Source organism: Centropristis striata, chromosome 13 (genome assembly GCF_030273125.1).
Source record: "Centropristis striata isolate RG_2023a ecotype Rhode Island chromosome 13, C.striata_1.0, whole genome shotgun sequence".
Taxonomy (NCBI): Eukaryota; Metazoa; Chordata; class Actinopteri; order Perciformes; family Serranidae; genus Centropristis; species Centropristis striata.
The window spans coordinates 24,299,712-24,325,013 of NC_081529.1; the positions used below are offsets into that span (position 1 = coordinate 24,299,712).

Genomic DNA, 25,302 nt, shown 5'->3' on the forward strand with positions numbered 1-25,302 from the left:
CAAATATGCTCAAAATGCCCCTTCAATATAAAAATTACAAATATAAATGTAAAAAATTCACTTCAACCTCCACTTCCAGGTTGGACCACAGAAGACATGTGCTACATATTGTCACCCTGTTAAAATAATCGCCTAAGTCATTTTTTTCAAGTTTTGCAGGAAACACAAACAACTTCACCAAAAGTGTAACATATGACATTTATTGATCATTTCACTCAGAAAGGATGTAACAAAGGATGGCTATTGGCATAGTAATAACACTGTGTGTAAATGATGTAACTTCAGAGAAATAAATGACTTAGGATATTTTTTGAACATGCCTTTGTGACTTAAGCAAGATATGGTAACAGTTTATTTTGAAGGTGTCTACATAAGAGTCACATAAGCCTGTCAGAAACATGACATGACAAGTATCATGAGCATTAATGTTACTTCAAACTGTCATTAATGTTCATGACACATCCCATGTCATATTTATTACATGCTCATGTCACTCTTATATAGACACCTTAGAGTAAAGTGTTACCATATCTTGCTTAAGTCACAAAGACATGTTCAAAAAATTGCCTAAGTCACATTTTATTTTGACTTAGGCATAATAAATCCGCCTAAGTCACACACTTGACGTAGGCCATTATCTTAAAGGGGTAAACTCACATGATCTGATCAACAATTTTGACAAAAAATGACTTAGGCGATTATTTTAACAGTGTGTCAAACGAGTCACAAATATGCTGATCCACAGCATAATTTAAACACGATCATTAATCTGATTAATGTTTAAAATCAAGCAAGCAAAAATATTTAAGCCTATAAGGCCTGCAGTTATAATAGGGGCAGCATATGCCCCATAACATTCAAATATGTTCAAAATACCCCTTCAATATATAAATTACAAATATAAATTTTAAAAATTTGCTTCAACCTCCACTTCCAGGTTGGACCACAGAAGACATGTGCTACATAAGTGATTACGGCCCTTACTTAAACTCAGTTTTTTTAAAGAGTTAAATTCAATTTAATTTGAATAAGGTGGTGGATTGTAATTAAATACTCTTATTCAAGTATTGCACTTAATTACAATTTGTATGTTACTTGAGTATTTCCATTTTATGCTACTTAATATTTCTACAGCACTATATTTTGAGGTAAATATTGTAGTTTCTACTCTGTAATAGTTATTTGTCAATATGAGTTACTGGATAATTTTAATGCTAATACTTTTATTTCTTCTTAAGCAAGATATTGAGTGCTTGACATTACTTAAATATTTCTACATACACACAACAGCCACTTTATTAGGTGAAGTGTGTACCTAATAAAGTGGCAGTGTGGTCTTCTGCAGTAGCCCATCTACTTCAAGGTTTGGATGCGTTGTGCGTTCAGAGACGGTCTTCTGCATAACTTCCTCTCATCTCAAACCAGCCTGGTCATTCTCCTCTGACCTCTGGCATAAACAAGGTATTTTTTTGTCCAAAGAACTGCCGCTAACTGGGTATTGTCCCTTTCCGGACCATTCTCTGTAAACCAATGGTTGTGTGTAAAAATCCCAGTAGATCAGCAGTTTCCGAAATACTCTGGCACTCTGTCTGGCACCAACAACCATGCCACATTCAAATTTACTTAAATCAGCTTTCTTCCCCATTCTGATGCTTGTTTTGAACTTCAGCAGCTTGTCTTCACCATGTCTAAATGCCTAAATGCATTGAGAGTTGCTGTCATGTGGTTAGCTGATTAGATATTTGTGTTAACAAGCAGTTGAACAGGTTTACCTAATACAGTGTCTGGTGAGTGAATATTCTAATCATTTTTTAAATATTAAAAAAAAACCACACTGGCAAGATGACACAGTGAAGCATGCAAAATAATGTTAATAACAAATTAATTATGTAGCAAGTCAGACTTTCTATTTCTGATTAATATTATGATTCATGGGATGTTCTCACCTGATATTTATATGTGATAGCGGTGTGAGAACTGGTTAGAAGATGTTGTGGAAAGTTCAAATACCATTTAGATCTTCAAGCTTTTATTTGTTTTTATTAACCAAGAAACATAAAATGTATATGCATTCACGTAATCCTGTAAAACATAAGTCATCACTGACAGAGTGGCCTTTTCTTTTTTGTTTGCTATTACAGATGACACTCTAATGTCACTGTACAGCTAACATGCCCAGTACAGTGCACCATTCAGGTCAGTATCTGATGTTAAGTGCTCCAGAGTAACCTACATTAGGCCTGTATGCAGGCTATTGGAGATTCATAGTAATGTCTCAAGCTGTCCTAATGTCCTCCAAAGTTTAAATTGTCTTTCAGAGTTTTTGAGTGTCCTATTATGTCCAAAAGTTGTAGTTAATCATTATTAGCATGGGCAAAAAAGTAGAGCTAAAAAATAAAGTATCAGGAATGTCCCTTCATGGGGAGGTCAATGCCTGAAACATTAATTTGCCTAATGAACCCATCTTGCCTGATTTACACTGCACCAAAATCAAACTTTTATTTTAGGTGACTGGGAGATATTTCCCCCTCCAATACTGTATGTTAATGTCAGTTCTCACTATGGTAGATTCTAGAAGGGCATTGACATGCACTGTAAAATAGAGTTACTAATTCCCCTTAAGGAGAATGATTCTGTTGTGCAGGAGTGCTTTAAAAGGTATGCATGTATTGTGCAGAACAATTTTGTCATGGAAAATGAAATGGATACTACTACTACTACTACTCCTAATAATAATATTTTTTTAAAATCTAGGGTACATATGCAGTGTACAAATATTGTCATCATCAGCTGGGCTACTTCCAGACTTTTATCTCAGTTTCAAAGTGAACAGGCTTTAGTTGTTGTAACCACTTGTCACCACTAAGTGGCGCTGCAGGCCTGTAACAGAAAAATTTGCCCCTATGCTATTGCTTTTCAGTGTACCTAATAAATTGATTTTATAAATATCGGGATATTCCTGTATTGAATGCTAAAAAGAGTGTGTGCTACATAAATATTTGGGTGGAAATTAATGCATTGGTGATGAAAGTCTCTGTAGTCCAGAAAGCAATTCAACAAATAATGCCACTACCAAAAAAATAAATAATTCCCAATCATTTACAAAATGTTTTATTCAGTTGTAGCAGGGTTTTTTGGGTGGTTGTCCGTGCATTTGAGAAGAGAGCATTATGGAACGTTTACATCAAGTCTTTAACAATGAAGTTATTATCATACAATAACACAACAAAATGAGGTCTTCAGAATGGGCTTTGTATTCCCTCCACATCCAAGAGAGGTGGTTGAACTACAGTTGGAGTGCTGCCACTCTGATCATGAGATTCAATACTGTCTGTCCTCTCCTGATACAGTGTAGCTCCACAGTCTTTGTCTACCTGCCTGAGCAGAGAGCATGCAGGGTCCTCTATGTGATGGATAGGACTGGATCCTACTAGGTCATTTTGCCTGGGGCCACTGATAGAGCCCTGTTGGCCCTGGTTGTACTCTGTGCATGTTGAAGTATGGACTGCTGAAGGGGTGAGAGAGCTAAAGGTGGTGTGATACAGCGGCTGGCCCGTGTATGTGATGGAGGAATGGATGGGTGTCTGGGAGTTGGTGGGATTATGTGTTAGATCAGAGTTTGTTTGAACAGTCAGAGGTTGATGGGTGTAACCAGAATTTACAGGGGAGCATAGAGGGTGAGAGTTGCTCATTGTGGGAATAGAGGCGTTGTATGGCACCTGTGGGGCCTGAAAACCCCCTGGGAAGCTACCGAAGCCTGAACTGAGGCCCAGGAGGGATGGACCTCCCCGGGCATGCGAGTGGGTCATGTAGGGAGAGTTTGGGGTGGTTCTGGAGGTCTGGAAAGGGCTACACTGGCTCTGTAACCTATGGGCTGTAGGCCCTTCTCTGTCAGAGCAGCACAGATGTGAGCAGGATGCTGCAGGGTTTGAAGAGTGCAGCAAGGTGGGATTCCTGTCCTGGGAGGGCATCCCACTGCAGCCCCACACACTCCTGGCAGGGTGGCTGATTGCTTCATGATGGAGGTGCAGACCGGTGGCAATATTTAAAGGGACATGGGGCTGCCAGCTGCTGGATGCAGTCACACTAGGACTAGGAGCCATCTGTATGCCATAGGAGACTGGAGGGTTATGCAGCATGGCCATATGAGACTGTAGGAAATGCATTATGTCGTGGAGCTCTTTGGCCAGGTTGGATACTTCTTGGTTCAAGTTGTTCACCTGAGAAGAAAACGAAAAGTTGACTGTAGGGCATCTTTGCTGTGGTTTAGAAATTCATGTTTAAAAAAGACAGTGCTGGAAGAAGTGTTCAGATCCTTTACTTCAGTTTCATTTATAAAAATGGGTAATCATTTTAAATGTATCATGTTTTTCATTTTAAATCTTGACCTAAAAAGTAACTAAAGCTGTCAGCTAAATGTAGAGGAATAAAAAGTACAATATATCTCTCAAAATGTAGTGGAGTAGAAGTATAAAGTTACATAAAATGTACATAAAAGTACCTCAAAATTGTACTTTAAGTCCAGTACTTGAGTAAATGTACATAGTTACTTTCCACCATTGCTACCTGCCTCTTCTAACTTATACATATCAGTTAAGAGTCCTCCTTCAGACACTGTATGAGGATTAAAGGGATAGTTTGTGCATTATTATACAAAACTTGGTACAATTATTGTCAATGCCTTCCTGAGGATAACACTTTAAGGTTTTATTGATTGGCCCCTAGGTGGCACTGTGGTGGCAGTCTAATTTCATATTTGGTACCGTGGCCACACTATAACACTTAAGGCAATGAAATTCATAGGAGTGGTATAGACTGGCCCCTGTAACGCACACACCCCGACGGCAGCATGCCCCGACACGCGTGTACTGCGAGGGCCCGTTCAGTACTGCTTGCAGTCCTAGTTGGTTACTGTCATTTTATAGCATTCTCACTGCTGTGTGATGTGCTACAAGGACTGACTCACTGGCATAGTGGTATTTTTCTATTTAACTGCCTTTTAATCATTTTATATAACTCCAAAATGACAGGAATCAGTGATACACCAGGAGGAAAATAATAAAAGGAATCAAAATTGGAATATATTCACTTCTTACAGCACATTTAACACTGTCACATAGATTTTGTTACCCAAAAATGAGTGCATTGATAAACTGTATAGCCAGAAAATCTATGTTTCTCATTTTCATACTACTGAGTTTGGTCTTATATAATACAATAACAAACACATCCTGCAAAACTCATGGAGGGAGCAAGGAATGCATCCAAATCAGATCAGATCAGGCCCTGCATTTTATCTGTTTTTATTTCTGCTCACTTCCACACTTCCGTATGTCTTTTTAGTTTCAATGCAATCATTGGTGAATAAAAGGGAAAATATTCTACCATACCTCTTTATTTAGTTTGCTCATGTTCTGCCTCACTTCCTCCGTCTCCAGAAGCAAGTTAGCACTGACCTGGAACTGGTCTGAAAAATGATGAAAAACAGAGCTAAACAATTCCGCTGACCTGAGATAACACTCTATATGCACTATATAATATGACATCTAATCCCAAATGAAAAGGATTAAAGGTACCGCGTGAACATAGAGAAACAAAATGAGTCACAAAGTGTTAATATCTGATATTTTTACTTAGAAGTTAAGCATTTGCTCCTAAAGTGTTTTTTTTATCAAGATTTTTGCCCCCTGAATCCCATTTAGTTCACTTTTCATCCATTATGCTGCTGGCAGACTTTACCTGTTACATTAGTCTTTGTCTCGCGTTGCTCTACATTAAATTGAAATGTGTGACCATTGTCCTCAATTCCATCCACGACCCTATCAGAGACACAAATCAGTGTTACATAATATCAAATAGATGCAAAAATGATTACTGAATTATATTTGGGTGAAGCAGGATAAACAGGTTACCTGGGGCTTAGGTTCAGTGGGGTAACACACGGCAAGGACGGCATGAGTAGATTGGCAGGCCGACAGTTCAAACTGGGGTCACTCATATGACTGGGCAAAGAAGAGTGAGAGAGCTCCTGATTGGCGTATGGCTGAGGAGAGGGGCTGCGGCCTCTACAGCCCTGAACAGGTGAGCGACAGATGCGGAGTGCATTGATGTGGTAGAGCTCCTCTCCTAACAGTGTGCTGAGGCGGGGCTGACGAACTGGGCTGCCTATTCCGTGTAACAGTGGCATTCTCCTCTGCTGAGAGTGGCGTGTGTCTTCTCCACGTTCTGTGTCTTCCGCCTCAACAATGTGAGGTACTTTACAGTCCATAGAAGCATCACCCTGAGGAGACAGTGGATGGAAAGGTAGGCGTTTTCTTTGACTTGTGGAAATAAATGGAAGTTTAAATGTTTTTAAAGCTGTCTTAGAAAGGCCTTGCACTTGCACAACGATTTTCAGTCATACCCACTATAACAGGGGTGGGCAACCTTTACTAACTAAAGAGCCACTGTTGGCCCCCCAAAAAAAGAGAAAATCGCGGAATGGAGCCGCAAACCTTATATTGAGCCTAAAATGAAAATTAATAAGTCTAAATTAGCCTACCAACGTTATTAATAGTCATATTGAGCATTTATTAATATGATTTTAAAAACTAGTCTATCTCGGGGGAACTCAAAACTAAACTCAAAGTTGGAAAAACTTTAAGGTTAAGGCGCCGGGCCGGAGACTTTTGTAAGCTATGAAGCACATTTGAGTTGACTTAAATGTCAAAACTTTTTTAATATGCTGTAAAAAGGCTATACATTTTTACAATTAAGTAATACAAATAGCTTTTGGTCTACACCATTGATAAATGAACATTTTAATGTAAAAATATGTATATAATTTTTTTTGTCTCAGCCACGGGGAGCCCCTGCAGGCGGCCTAAAGAGCCACATGAGGCTCTGGAGCCACAGGTTGACCACCCCTGCACTATAACATTTCTAAACCAACATGTGCATCTGTGGCCTTCTGTCCCAGTTTTGAAGTCCTAACCAATGAATAGAGAAATTGTTTGCTGCTTCACTCATTGGTATATATATATATATATATATATATATATATATATATATATATATCAGTGGTGGAAAAAGTATTCAGATCCATTACTTAAGTTAAAGTACTAATACTACACTGTGAAATCACTCCACTACAAGTACAAGTCCTGCATTCAAAACTTACTCTGTAAATTTATTACGTTTTCATGTCAGCTAAATGTAGTGGAGTAAAGAGTTCATATCTGCCTCAAAATGTAGAGAAGTAGAAGTAGAAAGTTACATAAAATGGAAATACTCAAGTGAAGCACCAATTCCTCAAAATTGTACTTAAGTACAGTACTTAATATTAAGTATACAGTACTTAATATTAAGTACTGACATAGTACAGACATAATTTAATGGTCTAGAAGTGCGGTATTAGTGTGGTATTAGTACTAATGGCCTAGAAGGGCCTAAGGACCCTAGAACCGCCTCTGCATATAATTATACATTAGAGGCTTTAAAATAGTGTAGATGAGCATCATATTTAATGTAAGAAATCATCATGTATGTACAATTTAATTCCCTGTATCATATATTGTAAAATAACACATATTTGCGTGTGCAGAGAGTGCTAAATTAAAATTAAAAAACAAAATCCATGCAGAGCCCACTCTTGTGCAACAGGCCAGAAATCAAAGATAGGAAACAAACAGCTACAGATGTGTTACATTAGTAAGTGCACTTATATATTATGACCATTTTTATTTTGTATCAACATGCAAAGTTTTTCTACAAACAACTATTTCTTTCACACCTTGTGCATAATGCAGTGTGGTAGCACAAACCTGAAATAACAAATATAGCAAAGCCTTTTTTTGCCCTTTTATTATAAAAGTGTTGTCTTATTGATTTTTTAATCAGTCATGCAGACTTCTTCTGCTAGAATCCTTGAGTTAATTATCCACAACAGTAAAGTAGACTAATGCCTTATGATGTACAAACAGATTGTGTTGTAACTGATTGCCAGAAGGCTGAAATAATTATCTTTGGAAATGCACTGAGGTTTGGAAATACCTGAGACAGCCTGGAAGACCATGGATGCTTTGTCACTCCCTAGAGATAGTGAAATCAAAATGAACAAGGCATTACAGACATTCTACATTTGGAGTATTGGCATGTTGTTGTTAATGAGCAGGAGCAAAGAAAAGAAACACTGGTACATTGAAATTTCTCTCTTTCTCTGCCACTATTTTAATGTGAGAGGAAATGTCTTACGTCAGCTTCACTGCCCTCTCTCAGGTTGTAGGTGAGGTTTTGGTGGATGTCAGAGCTGAACCGTTTGCCGTACTCTGGATACAGTCCAAGGACTTCCCTCAAAGCCCGAACACTGATGTACTGCAAGTCACAGTAGGTCAGGGCCTTCACATCTGCATTGGTCTTGATCACCTGTTCATCTTCAGGCAGATCAGCCCCAATAAGATCACCTTTGCCTGCAGGGATTGTCAATTAAAACAGGTGTTACAACAGGGTGCAACACATCTGAAATGAGCAGAATGTGTAAGAGCTGAAATGTTTTACACTTGGTAGACACTGACCCAGGATGGCCAGGACCATGCCATCTTTCAGAACTTCCAGGGAGCCCGAGCAGACAAAATAGTTGGCCTGCAGGGCATCTCCGTGCCGTATAAGGTATTCCCCAGGTGCACAGAAAGAGGTCTTGATGTGTAGGGAGACGGAGCGCAGACACCCTCTGCTGGCTCGCTCAAACACAGGCAGCTGCAGGATGTCTTTGTTCAGGTGCATGGCAATGTCGGCTCGCAATTCATCTGGGAAGTCATGCAGCAGCTAAGAAATAGGACAGCAAGTGAGTCTTCAATCTCCACTAGATGCTGAAATGCATCTGACACAGTGCTTCGGGATATACAAAATACCACCACCGCTGTATGTGATCTCTGTCTGTTCCATGGGGAAGATGAAAAGCAGCACTTCAAAAACTTAAAAGAGCAGCAAATTGGATACTCTCAGAATTTGATTTGGTCGCGTCACTAGCTGAGTCAAACACACTAACTTCTTGTTTACACTCGCCGCAGAGCAAAGCAACGTGTCAGCAGGAAACAGAATCAGCTGGGATTGTCTGTCAGTGTCACAATGGGTCTGTTCATGTATACTGCCAAAAACTTTTTGACAGCACTTATCAGTTTAGATACCTGTTTAAATTGGAAAGAAATGCATTTTAAGCATAAAATGAAGCTTCACGTTGTAGACAGCTAACAGCTGCATCAGTTAAAATTAAAAGTGCATCTGTTCTGTCAAACATATGTTATTTCATGTTATTTTCAGGAGTCCCTCTCTCCCCTTGTGTTGAAAAATCACTTATTACAGCTTTAAAATACTCATAGACAAGGACTGGACTTTGAATTACATTACATACAAGAGCAAACACAAAGAGGTACAGATTGTGGTTTTAAAGGGCGACTCACATGATTTGCCAGGCTGCTCAGCAAAACAGTCTGGAGGTGTTAAAGCTAGCATGTTCTCAGAAATCACTGGCTGTGTCTGCTACCTTCCACAGTGAATTAATTATCTACAGATGGTGGCGGCGAGGGTGTTAATGAGTATTCTCTCTGTTTCAACTCCTACTGCTGCAATTATTGGGAACTTCTCTTGGATCGGTTCTGGTATTGTTACTTAAGATCTATTTGCAACAAAGTGCCGTCTACTTAAGGAAATGGAATAGGACACCAGAGACTTTGAGGTGACCCACATTTAAAGGATGACATTTTTAAATCTAGAATCTTGCACGCACACAAAATGTGTTTTTTCCTCCATGAAAAAGGCATTTCTGCAGCTCATGCATTCAACAGTTCACATATTGTATAGCTACTTATTAAAAAGAACAGCTTAAAATCATTTTGATGCTAAACTGATTTGTAATTAGGAAAATGGTGCTACAGACTTCATTGCCAACTCTTCATTATAAACGCCAATTCTGCACAGCATTTCTATCCCCTCTCCCACGTTCCACTTACTGAGACAATGCCCCACACAAACTATTTGATTGGGTGTAGCCCAAACTCCCAGGAACAGTGGCAGGCTTTGAAGCCAATTTGACATAGTGGCCAAAATGTCCTATTCAGAGAGGGATACAATTTGGTTTTAGGTCATTATGTCTTAAAAGTTTACAAATTCAGAGTTATTTCCCTTCCTCTGTCCATGTGAATGAGCCCAAGACTGAGCGGCTGGGAGGTTAGTTTAAAGCAGGGATTCCCAAAGTGTGGTGCGTGGACCCCCAGGGGTGCGCAAGCTGCCGCTAGGGGGTGCGCAAGATGAAAAATGTAATGGCGGTCAAATAATTACATAATTACGTGTAAAAAAACATTTCCTTTGTAAAATATAAAATCAAAAACTGTAATATTATTAATTATTATTAAATGCAGGCTATTCAAAATGCACTTCATCTTAAAATGAAGCATAGAAGAAGTTATCTTCTTCCATTTTTCCAACCTGTGTTATAATGACGGGTTGTGTAACCTGCACGCTCATTTAAACTTGCTGCAATTTTTGTTCAACGCGGCTCAAAATATTATAACATTTTCCCAACTTATGTGCTTTCTGCCTCTGATCCTGAGCCTCTCATCATCCTCTTTGCTCTTAAAAGTGGAAGTTTGTACATAACTTTGTTGAATTATATTGAAACTGTGTTTAAGATGAATTCAAATGCGAGACCGCATTGTTGTGATGGTGATTATTTTATTATATGTGTTCTGGTCATTTGAGCATGATTCAACATGCCGCCTTTAATATGGCTATAAAAAAAGCTTATTGCATTTTTTTTTATTTTTGAAGGTGTGGGGGATTGGGGGTACGTCAACCCGGTTGGGACATAGAAGGGGGTGCGCGGCTAAAAAAGTTTGGGAACCATTGGTTTAAAGGAAATGCTAGTGTGATGCAGGGGCCAAAGACACAGAAGATCCAGTTGATTTTATAGAGTAAGGTCAAACTTATTTTTTGCTTCATGCCACGGAGAAACTTCAATAGAATGAACAGGGCTCTGCCTTCAACACTGTTGTTTTAATGTAGCCATTGAAAGGCGATTCTAGGAGTTTTTTTTTCTTTTTTTGCAAAATATGTGCTGATTTATGGATGCATCTGGTTGCCAGACAGATAGGTTAAGGAAACAGTTCAGGTTAGCAGACTTTGGTAGGAAGCTAGCATCGTTCATTTTCCAAACTAAAAGAAAAAGGTTGTGTTGTTGCAAAAAAGCCATAGTCGGGCTAATATTCAAAGAAATCACAAATAGAGCTAATCACCCACCTCATTGGCATTGATTCCATTGTTGACAGACCAGGTGGCCTGAAAATACTCCAGCATCCTCTGCTTCAGCAGCTGAGGCAGCCGATGCACACGGATGAAGTCTTTGAGATCCTTCATCCTGGTGTGGTAGAGGGAGCGCCGTGAGTACATGCGCTGGATGATGGCTGTCACGTTGCCAAAGACCACCGCGTGCATCAGGGCTGGAGGTGGGAGAGGGATTTAAGCATTATGATTTCCTCACAACATTCATCATGATTCTGTGAACTCTGTGAGATAAACTCACCACCCATGAGCATGATGCAGATGGAGAAGATTTTCTCGGCGTCTGTATTGGCGCACACGTTGCCAAAACCAACACTGGTGAGACTACTGAGAGTGAAGTAGAGAGAGGCGATGTAGGCGCTGGGGATGGAGGGACCACCCATGGTGCGGTTGACGTACGGCGTCTCCAGGCGCTTTCCTAACTCCTGAAGCCAGCCTGGTGGAAGAGGTCAGAGGACCGTTTTATAAGACTAATTTGATGGTCTTAGGGACTGAAGTAATAATTATGCTTCAATGGACAACCCTTTCTCTTTTGGTACACTCAAAAAAATAACTTGTTCCCAGAACAAAATAAAATTATGGAAATAATTTCCACCTAAAAAAATGCTTTAATTTAGTGAGAAACATTTTGTTGAGTGAACAAAATGTAAATATGTCGGGTCAACATGATGTATTTGCGTTACTGTTAATTAATTACCAGGGGTCAGTCCAACTAGATTTGTAAGGGTAATTGTAACATACTAACATAATTTTCTTGGGCCATTTAAACGTGTATGACATTATTAAGAGTTACTTGATTTAATAGGGTTGTTACAACTACTTTTTAAAATGCATGTGCAGTACATGAATTAATTGTGCTGAGCCAACAAATCAAAGTTAGGATAAAGTGGTTTAGCCTAAAAGATTACCTTTATCATATGAAAATTAACATAATAGTAATTATTCAGAAAATAAATAATTTTTAGACAGAGTATTATATTCAGCAATTTAATTAGGTTGTTTTAACAAAAAGTATTCTAGTAAATTTTAAAGTGTTGCATTTTACGCTAAAACTACATGTTTTAAAACTGTTCAACCACAAAACATAATTGTATTTAGTAGAAGCTACATGTTAGACTAAGGAGAAGGTAACAGACACCCAGTTTGCTTTTTTTGAGTGTAGGTGATATGAGAGGTGATATAACTGGTGATATAATTACTGGTGATATAATGGAATTAGTCTGTGACCTAAACTTCCTCCGGGCCGAGACAGGACAAGCTAGAGGTTTAAATGAGGCTGAGGCATTCAGACATTCAAGCGTGACTAGAGATGTGCAGTACTGGCCCTTCGGGATTTCCCAGAGAGACACTAAAAATGTCTCAGCAAAGCTTAATGAGAGAGGAAGAACATTCTACTGTTGATTCAGTGGTGTTGGAACTCTCTCTTCTCTCTCTCTCTCTCTCACACACACACACACACACATCCAGTGTGCTCACCTATGTCCCAGGTAACGGGGTCACTGCTTTCTATCTCTTTTCGCCCGATGACATACCAGACACAAGCCATCCAGTGAGCGAGCAGAGCGAACACAGACATGAGCAGGGTCAGGACCACAGCGCTGTACTGGGAATAGCGGTCCAGTTTCTGTAACAGGCGCAGGAGACGCAAGAGACGAACCGTCTTCAACAAGTGCACCAGCGAGGTCTGGGTGAGAGAGACAGCAGAAGATACAGTGAGTATTACTTTCTTCTTTTTCTATCACTTTTTACTTTGTTGATCCAACCTGTGAGCCATCCTCTTTTCCCTCAAGTACAGAATCTATTGTCAAGCACTTGCTTTGAATTAAATGTTACTTTTAAGAGTCAAGTTCAACAAAGCCAAGGCTGTTCTAGATGAGGCAAGTTTATTTGTATAGGACTTTTACATTATATAAGACAGAAAGAGATGAAGAAAAAAACATGAAGGAACACAAGGACAGCTTAAAAAGCTACACATAAATAGGGGTAAGAGAAGAGTCAAATAAGAATAAAATGTAAGACGAAAATAACAGAAGAAATCAAGTCAATCACAGTGCAGCTACAGTACAGTGCAAGATATGATTAACCCATAAGAACCCAGACCCAGTTGTCCTTATGGGACATGTTCTATAAGTGGACCACATAGAACACATTTCTGATGTTTTAAAAAAATAAATAAATACTACCCATAAATGTCAAAGATCTGTGATGTGACATATATATGTTACAATTGGCTTTTATGGCATTTATGTTTATAATATTTATTTTAAAATAAAATAAAAACTAGACACATTTTCTGCTTACAGAGACACAAATTTGCCTTTTTCTTTTGCATCTCTACAACATTTATCAAAATTGTGACTTTAATTTGTTTAGGAAATATGGTCAGAACAAGTTAAGGAGTTAAGATGAAGCATAAAGCTGAATATGGGAGATTCTAGAAGACTTAAAATGTTTGTTACACCCGTGTCACCGTGGGTTCATATGGGTTAAAAAGAACAGAATATATAAAAAGCTTAACTTTACATACAATGCAACAGAAAAGTTGTAAGCTCTAATAGCGAGATGTCTCTGTGAGTCAGTTGAGGCCTGCGGCAAAACAGAACTAATCCATGAGAAGTGCTAGTGTTTATCTAAAGGATGAAACGGAAGCGAGTAGATAAATGAGAATGCTCAGCGAAGTAGAGGGATAACAATCTTCAGTCCAAAGCTCCAAGGGGGAACAACACTTCTGATGGTTAGTTTGCTCTGTAAGAGACAGGGAAGTATAAAACCTGGGGGGCATGCTGACTTTTGAGATATGTAAAATGGTATTCCTACCACTGTGATGTTAAAAGCATAAAGGAGGTCAAAGGGCAACGCTGCGATCAGATCCACAAAGAACCATGTGGTGCAGTAATGGACGTAGATGGAGCGGGCGTCGTACACCACCTGACCTGACTGACTCACATAGGTGGTGCGGAAATTCAGGATAATATCTGGGAAGGAGAAGCACAGGTAAGGAAAACACATGAAACTGCAGGTTGAAATGGACATTGACAGGATTTCCTAGCATACATACTGTATCGTTAGCCTCATAGCATAATTGCCCAAGTAATTTTTTGGCCAAATTGTGATATCTGCCTAACTTTACTCTACTACCACTGCTGCATCTTTCTGCCTTATTGCATATGTTCTCAACCTATCAGAACACTTGTTAGAGTCCAAAATCACTTTCTACCTTAGTCATCTCCTTGACTTGGGCATTTTTGCCGCTACATACAAACCAAACTACATTATTAAGAGAAAAATTGCCTTAGTCAGGGCATATTCTGCCTAAGTCACTTTTAAATGTTATGAAATCGATGTGTTTAATTTTTTTATGCAAACTTGTTCACACTTCTATTTGAACTTACTGTTACAATATCAGTTAAGAATACCAATGGGCTTACTAAAAATTGTGTATTTTCTTGTTTCCCGAAAACGTTCAAATATGACTTAGGCAAATATGCTATGAGGCTAACGATATGATGTTTTGGGGGACAGTTGTTTGTGAGGGCCGTGGTGAAGCTGATGCAATAACACAGTCGACGTGTCTGCTGCACTGTAAAACCCAACTTATTGTTTCAACTTAGATATTTGAGTGTCAGTGCTGCGAAAGAATTTTATGTCAAGACAACAAGGGAAAAGAAGTTACCTCAAATGATTCTTGCTATTTGACTTAATATTTTAGGTTAAAATGACTTTTTGCACAAATCTTGTTGTATTGAAAAGGAAAATTTTGTTATAATAACAAACAAGCAACATTGGGTTTTACAGAGTTAAGTTGGGTGTACCTTGTCATGCCAATGTTGGTCTTGATTAAAGAAGATAAACAATAGGTAAACAAGATATAATGTAGCCCACACCAAGCCAATAATTAGGGGTTACATTTTTTCTTGCTGCTACACTAAAGGGCAAGTTCAATGCCACCAAAACATGTGAGTTATACAAAATATGTTATTTTTGTCCCTGGACAAACTTGTCAAGAGATAGGAAGTCAAGGGCCTCATGACAGATGTGCTATAACACTTCGTTTGGAAGAAAAAAGTAGGACGAAGCGAGAGAAATCTAATTATGGTTTGCAACCTGCGGCAACAGAGACACATTGAGTGGGTGAGAAAAGGTGGGAGATGTAGTCGTGTTAGCCATTGCCAGGGAAACCACTGCAGCTGCACTGGGAAATATAGTTCTTAAATTAGACTGAACCTTTTTCTGGTCTCTTTACAATTCTGCCAAGTGCCACATAAAAAGGTCGCAACCAGTGCAGAAGACTTATATAGAGACTTATAAATTACCTATAAATAATAAAGGTAAAAGCTAACATTTATGTTACAGAAATAAGTTAGAGTGCAAATGCAAACTATTTGCAGAAAGATATACCAAGTATGAAGAGCATCTCCACTGCGATGTCGCTGACTATAGTGGTGCTGCTGAACAGTGAGTGATGGTCGCTTCCCTCATCACTACTGACAAAGCAGATGTCATAAGGCACAGCCACAGCAACGTAGAAGGTCGCCAGTAGAATGAGCCAATCCCACAAGGCCTTGGAGATGCTGTAGTGCAGCAGGATGAAACGTGACTTCTTGACAGCTGCCACCTTGTACTCAGGTAGAGACGGTTTTTGAAACACACTCTGAAACAAAAAGGCACAAATATTTCGCTTTAAATCAAAATCCTGAAAGCATCACAAGAACTGTGAAAAATGGAAGATGTGAGATTTTAATCTGCAGTGCACATTTTTTGCATCCTGGTGCTGTAGTGCTGTAGTGCTGAGTCGACGGTACAGTACACTATGCAGGATTCTGCACCATATCCAGATTCAATTTCCATGTTTGTGTACTTGGCCAATAAATTTGATTCTGACTCTTATAACATTTTGAATACATTTTGAATTGACTGAAATTCCCCATAGGCTTGCTAAATGATAAACTAATGAATCCTGTGTTTTTATCAAGGGTATTATGATCCTACAGATCCAGAGGTTTGCACGCACATTTGCCAGTTTCCTCTTGCCCCTCTTGGTGAACAGGTTGGTAAGTTGGTGCAGTATAGTCCTTCCCCCCTCTCGAGCTTGGGAAAAATGCGATCGATTGCTTTTTCTGCTGCGGTGAGCAGCCTCAGACAGACCTGTGAACAAAAACACAACAGTCACTGAATAAATGAAAGTTCTGAGCTTTAAACTGAATGACTGAAATTGAAGATGAAATAAAAATAAAATTTCAGTAAGGCGTGTAACCAGGCCTCACCGTCTCCTTGGCTGTAGTGATGACTTCTCACATATGATTCACTGACATCTTTGAAGGACAAGAGGAACAGCACGACCTCCCCTTTCTCGTTTTTAATTGGCACAATATCCAGGAGGCAGCAAAATGGATTTCCTGAGGATATTTAACAAGTTATTACTCTGAGATTACCCAACAATACTGCATGACAGTTCTTCCGCCATAGGGAAATTGGATTTAAAGCTGAAGTTATAGTTTTATTCTTATAGCTACCCTCTTTCCTGTGCACTTTCTTTATAAGTAACTGTCCATATAATGAAAGAAAAAGCAGGAAAATGATTTAAATTAATCATGAATTCTCATGTTTAAATACAATATTAAAAGGGTTGTGTTTCATACACTGTAAAAAAAAAAAAGCTGTTGTTTTTACAGTGAAAAACCAGCAGCTGTGGTTGCCAGAACTTTACCGTAATAAATACGGTGCAACTGTTTTTAATATTACGGTAAAAAAGACATTGGCACTGTTGATGTCACGTTTAAGATTGCCATTTTATTCCATTTTTTTACTGTATAAATAAAAAGTTTTTCCATCAAAAGAAACGCTGTTCTGCCATATAATTGACAAGAAAATACTGTATAAATGAAAACGCATAAATTAACGATTTTACCATGAAATATTACAGTATATTTTTGTTAAAAATATGGTGTTTGGTACATTTAACAGTGAGAAAAAGTATTTTTACAAAAAGTAAATGCAAAAATTACAGTGATGCTTGTATATATATTACATTAAATACATATTACAGTGTATTTTACAGTGGATTAATGTATTTTTCAAAAACAAAACTGTAAAAAATACTGTTGTGGATGATATATACATTTACAGTGTTTCTTTGTTACTGAAACTGAATTAACTTATTTATCATTTTACGCTCTTTTACTGTCATAGTTTAACAGTTTTTCACCGTAAAATCTACAGACATTTTTTACAGTGTAGCATGTGGAAAACTCAACACCTGGATGCTCATATGCATATGATCCTCACCATTTTTTCTATAAAAGCAGACTTCTCCCTGGTACTCCTGCTGGCCCTCCAGAGCTTTATCCAGCTGTTGGATTACACTCTCATTGGTCTCGGCTCCATGGAGGAAGCTGCAGGTGCAAGTTTTCTGCATCACCTCAGTCCGAACAAAACCAGTCAGCTCACAAAACCCGTCGGAGCAGTAAACGATGGGGTAGCCATGGCGGCCCTGAGCATTTCCAAGGAGGAAGTTACTGTCTGTGAGGGAAATAAAGGAAAGGTTACAAGAGAGATAAAAAAGCTCTGAATACGCAGACAACAAGCCCCCCCCCCCCCCCCCCCCCCTCCACTTCCCCTACATACTTAACTCCAGCTTGATTTGTTTGTTGATGCACCAACAGAAAACAACTTTTTTTTTCTATTTCTCTGAGTCATTCTGTCTGCCTTCAGCTCAGAGCCCCGAAATAGTCTAGTGTACATCAGAGCGAGCTTTGAAGTAAGCTGGTGGTGTGTATGAAGTCTATATGCAGGACTCCAGCTGGCTCTATGGGGGACCAGAGCCTCAGTGAGATGATCGGCCTTAATTGGCAGGCAGAACATGTTTTCATTCTGCCACCGGTTGTGCAGTGGATTCTAGTATTTACACAGCTAGACACACACACACACACACACACACACACTATCCATCGTCCATTTTATACTGCTTATCTGTGGTCTTGTTGTGGTGGCAGTAGGCTAAGCACACGTCTCTCAGTGTTTGCCAATCCCCGAGGCATTCCCAGGCCAGATGAGATATATAATCTCTCCAGTTAGTTCTGGGTCTACCCCGGGGTCTCCTGCCAGTTGGACGTGCTCCGAAAAATCAAAAGACCCAGAAAAGGGCATCCTTATTAGAAATACAAGAAGAAGAACACTGCAAATGAACAAGACCCTGGGATACTTCAACTCCTTCACTTGGAGAAGCAATTCACTCTTAAACTGTTTTTATGTATATATATATATATATACACTACTGGTCAAAAGTTTTAGAACACACCAACTTTTCCAGAATTTAATTGAAAATGATGCAGTTTAATGTCTCAGTCTACTCTGAAATAATGCACATTTGCAACATTTAAAATTCTTTATTGAGCATGATAGTGTTTTGAAAGTAAAAAAAAAAGATTCAAAATCACATTTTATGTTGAACTAAAAAACTAAAAAAAGACACAAAATGTCCAAAAAAAGACACAAAATGACAAAAAAAGACACCAAAAGACACAAAATGACTTAAAAAAGACACAAAATGACTTACAAAGACATGAAAACAATTAAAAAATGGACAAAATAGCCCAAGACTCCATAGAGTTAAGTTGTTAACCCATTTCTTGTTCCCTGAAAAAGGCCTACTTGTATAATTCTGAAATGTACATTATTTTTCAGTTTTGGTTAAGCTTACCTTTTTTATTTACCTCTGGCAGTTCACCACTTACCTTTGTACCCTTTCAAGCTGTTCATTTGACTTGAACTGCTTGAATTTCAGTAAAAAATGGAAAAATTGGGGTGTTCTAAAACTTTTGACCGGTAGTGTATATATATACTTTTCATTTGCATTTAACAGACACAATCTTACATTCATTTCATAATCTTTATACAGACAGAGGCCTTTATGCATGTCTCAAATGCCATTTTTCAACATAAAAGAAACTGTGTAAAGTATAAAACAATAAACATGTACCACCTAGTCATAGATGTGTAAAAGTAAAGTCTGTCGGATTGAATTTCATTACTCTGACAATTACACAGACGATCATTTGGTCCATTTATATCATTGAATGTAGGCTGAACAGCACTAAAATCTACGTCCTTTAAAATTGTCTTATAGCTGAACCTATACTTAAAAAACGTTCAAACTAAACCGGAACATTAAAAGCTTTGGGTATGACTTAATGCAGGACTGTTGTATTAGTCTCAATACTTTTAGCTACCTTATAATTTTGCTGTTGCCAGGCAACCAGCTGAGACTCCAAGTCACTGGTCCCGACCAAGAAATACTCTGACACATAATAACTCACTGCAAACTGATCACAACATTATTGGATTAAACACATAATAATACAAAGTATTAACAAGTAAGCTTTATAAGTGCTGGTAGGCAGATTTTGTTGCCTTTAGACAAAGATAGTCTAGTTTTTTTCCATGCTTGATAGCAAGCCTTCAGGAGAAGTGCCAGACTTTGAAGCCAAGTAGTGGAATTACAATTTCCATCTCTGTCATGCGTTGGCATGGGACCCAAAAATACTTTTGGAGTAATTAAGGTTAAGAAGCCTATCGAAAAAATGTCTTAACTTAAACACTACACAGTAAATAAGATTTAAAGCACAGATGTAGCAAATAGTTTAAAGTCAGACCAGGGGTGGAAAAAGTATTCAGATCCCTTACTTAAGTAAAAAGTATTAATGACACACCATGAAATGTCTCCACTAAAAGTAAAAGTCCTGCATTCCCACCTTATTAAATTAAAAGTACCAAAGCACCAGCATCAAAATGTACTTAAAGTATCAAAAGTAATAGTATTCATTTAGCAGAATATTAGATCTATTCTTAATTAGATTTGTATTGATGCATTTATGTAAGCAGTGTTTTCATTTAGTAAAGATAAGGCACATTTAACTACTTAATATACTGTTATGAGGTTTAATTTTTTTTAAAGTCTAATTATTTTAAATTTATCATATTTCTCAATTAGTATAAAGTTGCATAAAATGGAAATACTCAAGTACAAATACTTTGACTATTACATATATTCTAGTTCAAAAGGATTAATACCAATGACTAACCTCATTCAGTAAAGTTTAAAAAAACATGTTTCTTTCTAACTCAGCTGAGAAGCATATTTAAACAGAAAGTTAAATATTCAGTTTTTACATAACAGCACATGCTCCCATAAGGCGAGAGAGAGAAAAATTCTCTGGCTAAAAGATGCTTCTGCGTTTGAGAAATAATGGTGGAGATGACGACCTTTGTCAATCCAGACACACACTTGAAAATGAAAGAAAAAAAAAACGTTTACTGGAAGAATAAAGAGTCACTGTAGGGCAGGAAGTGTAGGTGGTGAAGCAGAAGTAAATGATAATGAAACTGCAGTGCAAATCACTGATTTTGATCTGCCAGATGCTGTATTTTTCTTTTGTAAAAACACAGGATAGTTACATACCGAAGATATGATGGGCTACTTGACATGAAACTATTAGGAGGTCTGTGACAAGCTGCCATGTGGATAAAAAAAATGTATTTCAGGAATAAATGGGTCAAGGCTGACATTGTAGGAACTGTACAAAGACAGACTGATTTAATTGTTTGTTTTTTTGTGTGCAGAGAAAACTGACAAAAGATTTTCAGTAATGTTGTGTGACTATTATTATTACTATTTTTTCCCCTCTTAACAAGCTATCATCTACTAAAAAAATTATATAGAGCCTACAAATAAATTTAATAAATTATTCATAAGCTGCAGAATGATTTGTAAGAATAAATTATGCAGGGTCATGCACTCCAGGGTTCAAACAAAAACAAAATCTCCTTATCTTTCACTCGTCTGCACATAACCCTAAATATCCCTTCAATATTTAAACAGATGCATGCATGGTGACTTCTTTCATTCATTCGCCGTCTGAATGCACATATATTAAATTTCAAACAAACATCTTTGTTCGACTATGCTGCATGACACTGATGATATAGCTGGAAAAACAACAACTGAACACCTGTAGTTTTAATGAGAGTGATGCTTTGTTTTTCCTCTTAAAGCTAGGGAGGTAAACGCAGACTTGCAGCTGTAGATCCACCTGATCCGTTTGAAATTATTTTTAAAAAATTACCAGGCAGGCGGCAGGGAGGGGGTGTTAACAGTGTTTGTTCTGGAGACATGCAATTAGTGATGTGTGGATATTCTCTACCTGATAAGTGTACAGTTAATCTCACAAGAAACTAAATTAAGATCTATCCACGCTTGTGTTGCCATAGTAATATGTGGGGGGAAAAATAAGACATATGCCAATGCTGTAATTTGCATCTACAGGGTTACTAAGATACTGTGCCCTCTGAAACACAGATGTTGCCAATAAGGAAGCTGCAATATTGTCCATAGCAAACACAATTAGCTGCATTTTAACTGCTGAAGTACTGACGAGATTAATGAATGAGGACTTATTAAGATACAAAATCACCCTGAATGAGATTATTATACATTCATTTTTATCAGAATTGATTCAAAAATTAAGAAAACCAAACTCTTCCACTTTCCTCTACATCTTTCCTGTTTTCAGCTTGTTTTTATGCTTCATGTTAATCAAGAGAGCAGTTATGGTTAACACTGACAGCAGTCAATGTCTGACTGATCTGTGAAACATACTCACATTCATTTCTGTCTCAAGAAAACAGTGCATGTTGTTGATAATTTTGAAATAAACATATTACATTTTCTTAGTTATTGCTACATCTCCAATTCTACTTGGCATCCCTCTGAGACATTTGCTTCTTTTCAGTTAAATTGCAGCCACTCAAACACAATGCAGTGATTCTAATCCCTAATTATCCTTGATTGCACTTATGAGGACGAAGATGTAATTTCACCTACTGAAGGCAATTAACGACAAAGACAGACAAAAGAGGCTTCTACTTTGTGTAGCTGGTAACTATATTACCAAGACAGTTAAAATCCAGATCTGTTATTCCTGATCTTGCATTTCACAAAGTGAATATCATATATCACAAATGTTACTTAATTTTGTCTTTAGCTGGCATTAGTTACCTATATCTAGAAGTGGCAATTAATTCAAGTATTTTTTGACAGCGCTGAGGATAATATTTGCTTGCCTCTTGGCCTTTGCATAACTCATTTTAATTAATTTCCCTGTAATTTCATTTCCAAGGGCTACGTGAATGCCACCTCTATTCCCCTGAGCCCAACCTTAATTCATTGTGGATATTTGTATTAGTTCCTCTGCAAATCTAGGAACTGAAATAGTTGTCCACTTGTCCTCCATGAGATGTCCTCGCAGAGAAAGGCTTTCAATAAAACCGAGAAAGATTCAAGGTGGTTCTTCAGGCTGAATAGTGCGCTACTCTGAAGCCATCTTTTGTTGCCCCCTTCACATCCCACTCAGCTACTTGGTCAATCCGCCCACTTGCACATCTGATACAGAGGTACTGTGCTGGCGAAGCTTGAGAAAAGGTCTGCTGTGCTAATGTGTGTGTGCATGTTGTGTTTCAAGGGCGAGACAGAAAATGTGAAGAAGGGATAGGGGATTTGTGTGTGTGTGTGTGTGTGTGTGTGTGTGTTATTAGAAGATACAGACAGAGATTGTGTCATCACACCAAAGTTGTGAATCTGTTAGGCTGTAAAGGACACAGACGGTCTGACCCATACACACTCTGTCATAGTGTTTCTGGAAAGAGCTGACAAGAGCCTGCTGATGACTTTCTGCATTACTGATTCTGAAGCATGGTGCACAATAACAAACTTACAAACATAAAACAACAGGGGGCAAAATTAATAAACAATGGGTGAGCATCATAACTGCTGCAGCATGAAAATAAACAACCACTGTCGAATTGTTAGACTCTTTTTTTCATTATGTACAGACAGTAGGGGGCAAGGTCTGCGAGGGTTTAGGTGCTCTTGTGTGGAGTAAAACACTGTATAAATCGAGGGTTGGAGCTCTCCAAATAGAAAATAAGATTGCTTTCTGAGAGGTTCAGAGTAGCTGCACAAGTGCAGAATCAATTTGCAGGTGAGTGTTTTTTCTTTGTGGAGATAATTGCAATTCCTGTCACATTTTTGGTATATAATTTTCACAGTCAACCCAATTACTGTGAAAATAATGATTTAAAATAAAATAATGAATGTAGAAGTTAAAGTAAAAATGTGTTTTTTGTGAGGAAAACTTTGCCTCTTCAAGAATTCTGTAACAATTGTTGGCAGAATCATGCAGTTTAAATTAAATGAGTGACGTTATGCTGAAAAAACTCCCACCATTTTCAGCAGAGGACTCAAAAGGCCAATCAACACCTCTGTTGCCTTATTTGCACCAGCCTGCCATTTTTTTTTTGCCACCTGCCACCTTTAATGTATATGCCCCTTGCAATGCACAAAAACGTCAAGGACGTGCAGAACAAATATAAAGAAAAATATCTTGCAATAGCCTGTACTGCCTTAAAAAACAGAAAAAATATGTAAAATCTGCAGAAATCTGCAGAAATCATTAATTGGCTGGATCTTTTAAGTAGAATATATCCACTGAAGAATTAATTTAACATTTATTTGCTTTAAAGAAAGACCTTGACTGAAAAATGCAGTGAAACGTCCTCAAATAAACAGCTCTGTGGCTCAACAAGTGGCTCTTCAGTTCCAATACATCATCCTAGACAGCACTGCCTGTCTCCTTTTCTGGTTCCGATTTACTGTCACAACTTGCAGTCCCATAATTGGATCTCACTTAGGTTGGACACATTTGTCGACAACAGTGTTTTTCAGTGTCAGTCACAATCCCAAACTGGGTTACAAAAATGCCAAAGGCTAAACTCCTAAAAGCTAAACTGGTAGAGGGGCAGCTTCAAAATCTAGAGAGGAATCTATTTGCATGCATCACAATTTTAATTTGATATCTGAGTGTTAAAGTTTGAAACCCATTGACTGCAGAATTGTTATCATAGAGTATGCGGAAAACAACTAGCAGAGATACCCCACAACTAATATTTTTTTCCACAAATTTACATTTAAACTGTAATGTAGTAATCATTAAACTAGACAAGTAATATTTAAATACATAAAATCATAAATATTCAGAGAATCATTTTCCAAAATATACTTACGAGTCCCATCAAAGTGATTTGCAATGGTGTCCAAGAAGGTGTTTTGTGGAGCGAGGAGGCCCTTCATCACAGGCATCTTGTTCTGCAGACAGTCAGACAGTCAGTTTCAGGTAGTTTATTCCCCGAAGTGGATCTGAAAGCAAACCACGAGCTCTTCTCCTTGGACTCGATTCTAACTCTTCGATAATGTTCTGATGGAGTGCAAGTTGTTTCTATTCTGTTGTCGAGAGGAAACCGCTGACTTGCATCATTTATTCTTCTGATAAAGCGCTCGGATGTGTTTTCTCTCAAGCTTCTCCCCTCAGTATTGAGTCAGGAGATTTCAGGTTTCAGTTGCGCATCCCTCTGCTCTCAGCGCTGCTCCAGCATCACAGCGAAGCCTCAGCTTCTCTTCAGTCAGTCTAACTCCACTCACCATGGTTCCTGCCATCTCCCAGTCCCCCCTCCTCCTCCCTCTGTCTCCCTCGCACTGTCTCTCATAGAAAACCCTGAACCATCCCCCTTTCCACACACAGTGAATTATCTCACTGTTTCACATACAAAAGCAACATCCTTGCACATGCACCAGAAAGGTTATTAAAAATCACTTTCTTTCTTTCTTTCTTTCTTTCTTTCTTTCCTGATCTGCTCTCTTTCTCTTTTCATTAACTACAAGATGTTGTTCTGTTGATTGCTTCAAATCTTTGATCACGATCCTGTTTTAGGAGTGCATATAAAGAGGCAACTGTGAAAGAGGAAAAGAGAGTATCAGCACCGTATTGTTTGCTGTGGACACTCTGAATCATCGAGGACAGGACAACCGTTAGCCTTCTTTATTTTCTAAAGCTTTTGAATTTTCTTCCACTCTTCTATGGACATATGGTGGTCAGAGGT

General features: G+C 38.2%; 1 protein-coding gene across 1 annotated transcript; it reads right to left on the reverse strand.

Moving 5' to 3' along the window:
* Positions 1-3,102: 3,102 nt before the first annotated feature.
* On the reverse strand, positions 3,103-24,823 carry kcnh4a (potassium voltage-gated channel, subfamily H (eag-related), member 4a). The gene is made up of 16 exons (XM_059347552.1): positions 24,430-24,823; positions 17,599-17,832; positions 16,578-16,709; positions 16,325-16,458; positions 15,712-15,964; positions 14,131-14,288; positions 12,790-12,997; positions 11,555-11,749; positions 11,272-11,471; positions 8,553-8,802; positions 8,233-8,447; positions 8,032-8,070; positions 5,913-6,280; positions 5,740-5,819; positions 5,391-5,467; positions 3,103-4,220 (listed from the first exon to the last, which is right to left on the reverse strand). The coding sequence occupies exons 1-16, from the start codon at positions 24,503-24,505 to the stop codon at positions 3,240-3,242; spliced, it is 3,600 nt and encodes a 1,199-aa protein (XP_059203535.1). The 5' UTR covers positions 24,506-24,823; the 3' UTR covers positions 3,103-3,239.
* Between the last annotated feature and the right edge of the window lie 479 nt (positions 24,824-25,302).

What these genes read in the sequence shown, in the direction of transcription:
- kcnh4a (XM_059347552.1), bottom strand. Translation starts at nt 24,505, where the DNA reads ATGCCTGTGATGAAGGGCCTCCTCGCTCCACAAAACACCTTCTTGGAC. An exon ending in ATGCTTTTAACATCACAGTG is followed by an intron (nt 12,998 to 14,130) that starts GTAGGAATACCA and finishes TCTCTCACCCAG; the next exon opens with ACCTCGCTGGTGCACTTGTT. An exon ending in GACAAAGACTAATGTAACAG is followed by an intron (nt 5,468 to 5,739) that starts GTAAAGTCTGCC and finishes ATCATTTTTCAG; the next exon opens with ACCAGTTCCAGGTCAGTGCT.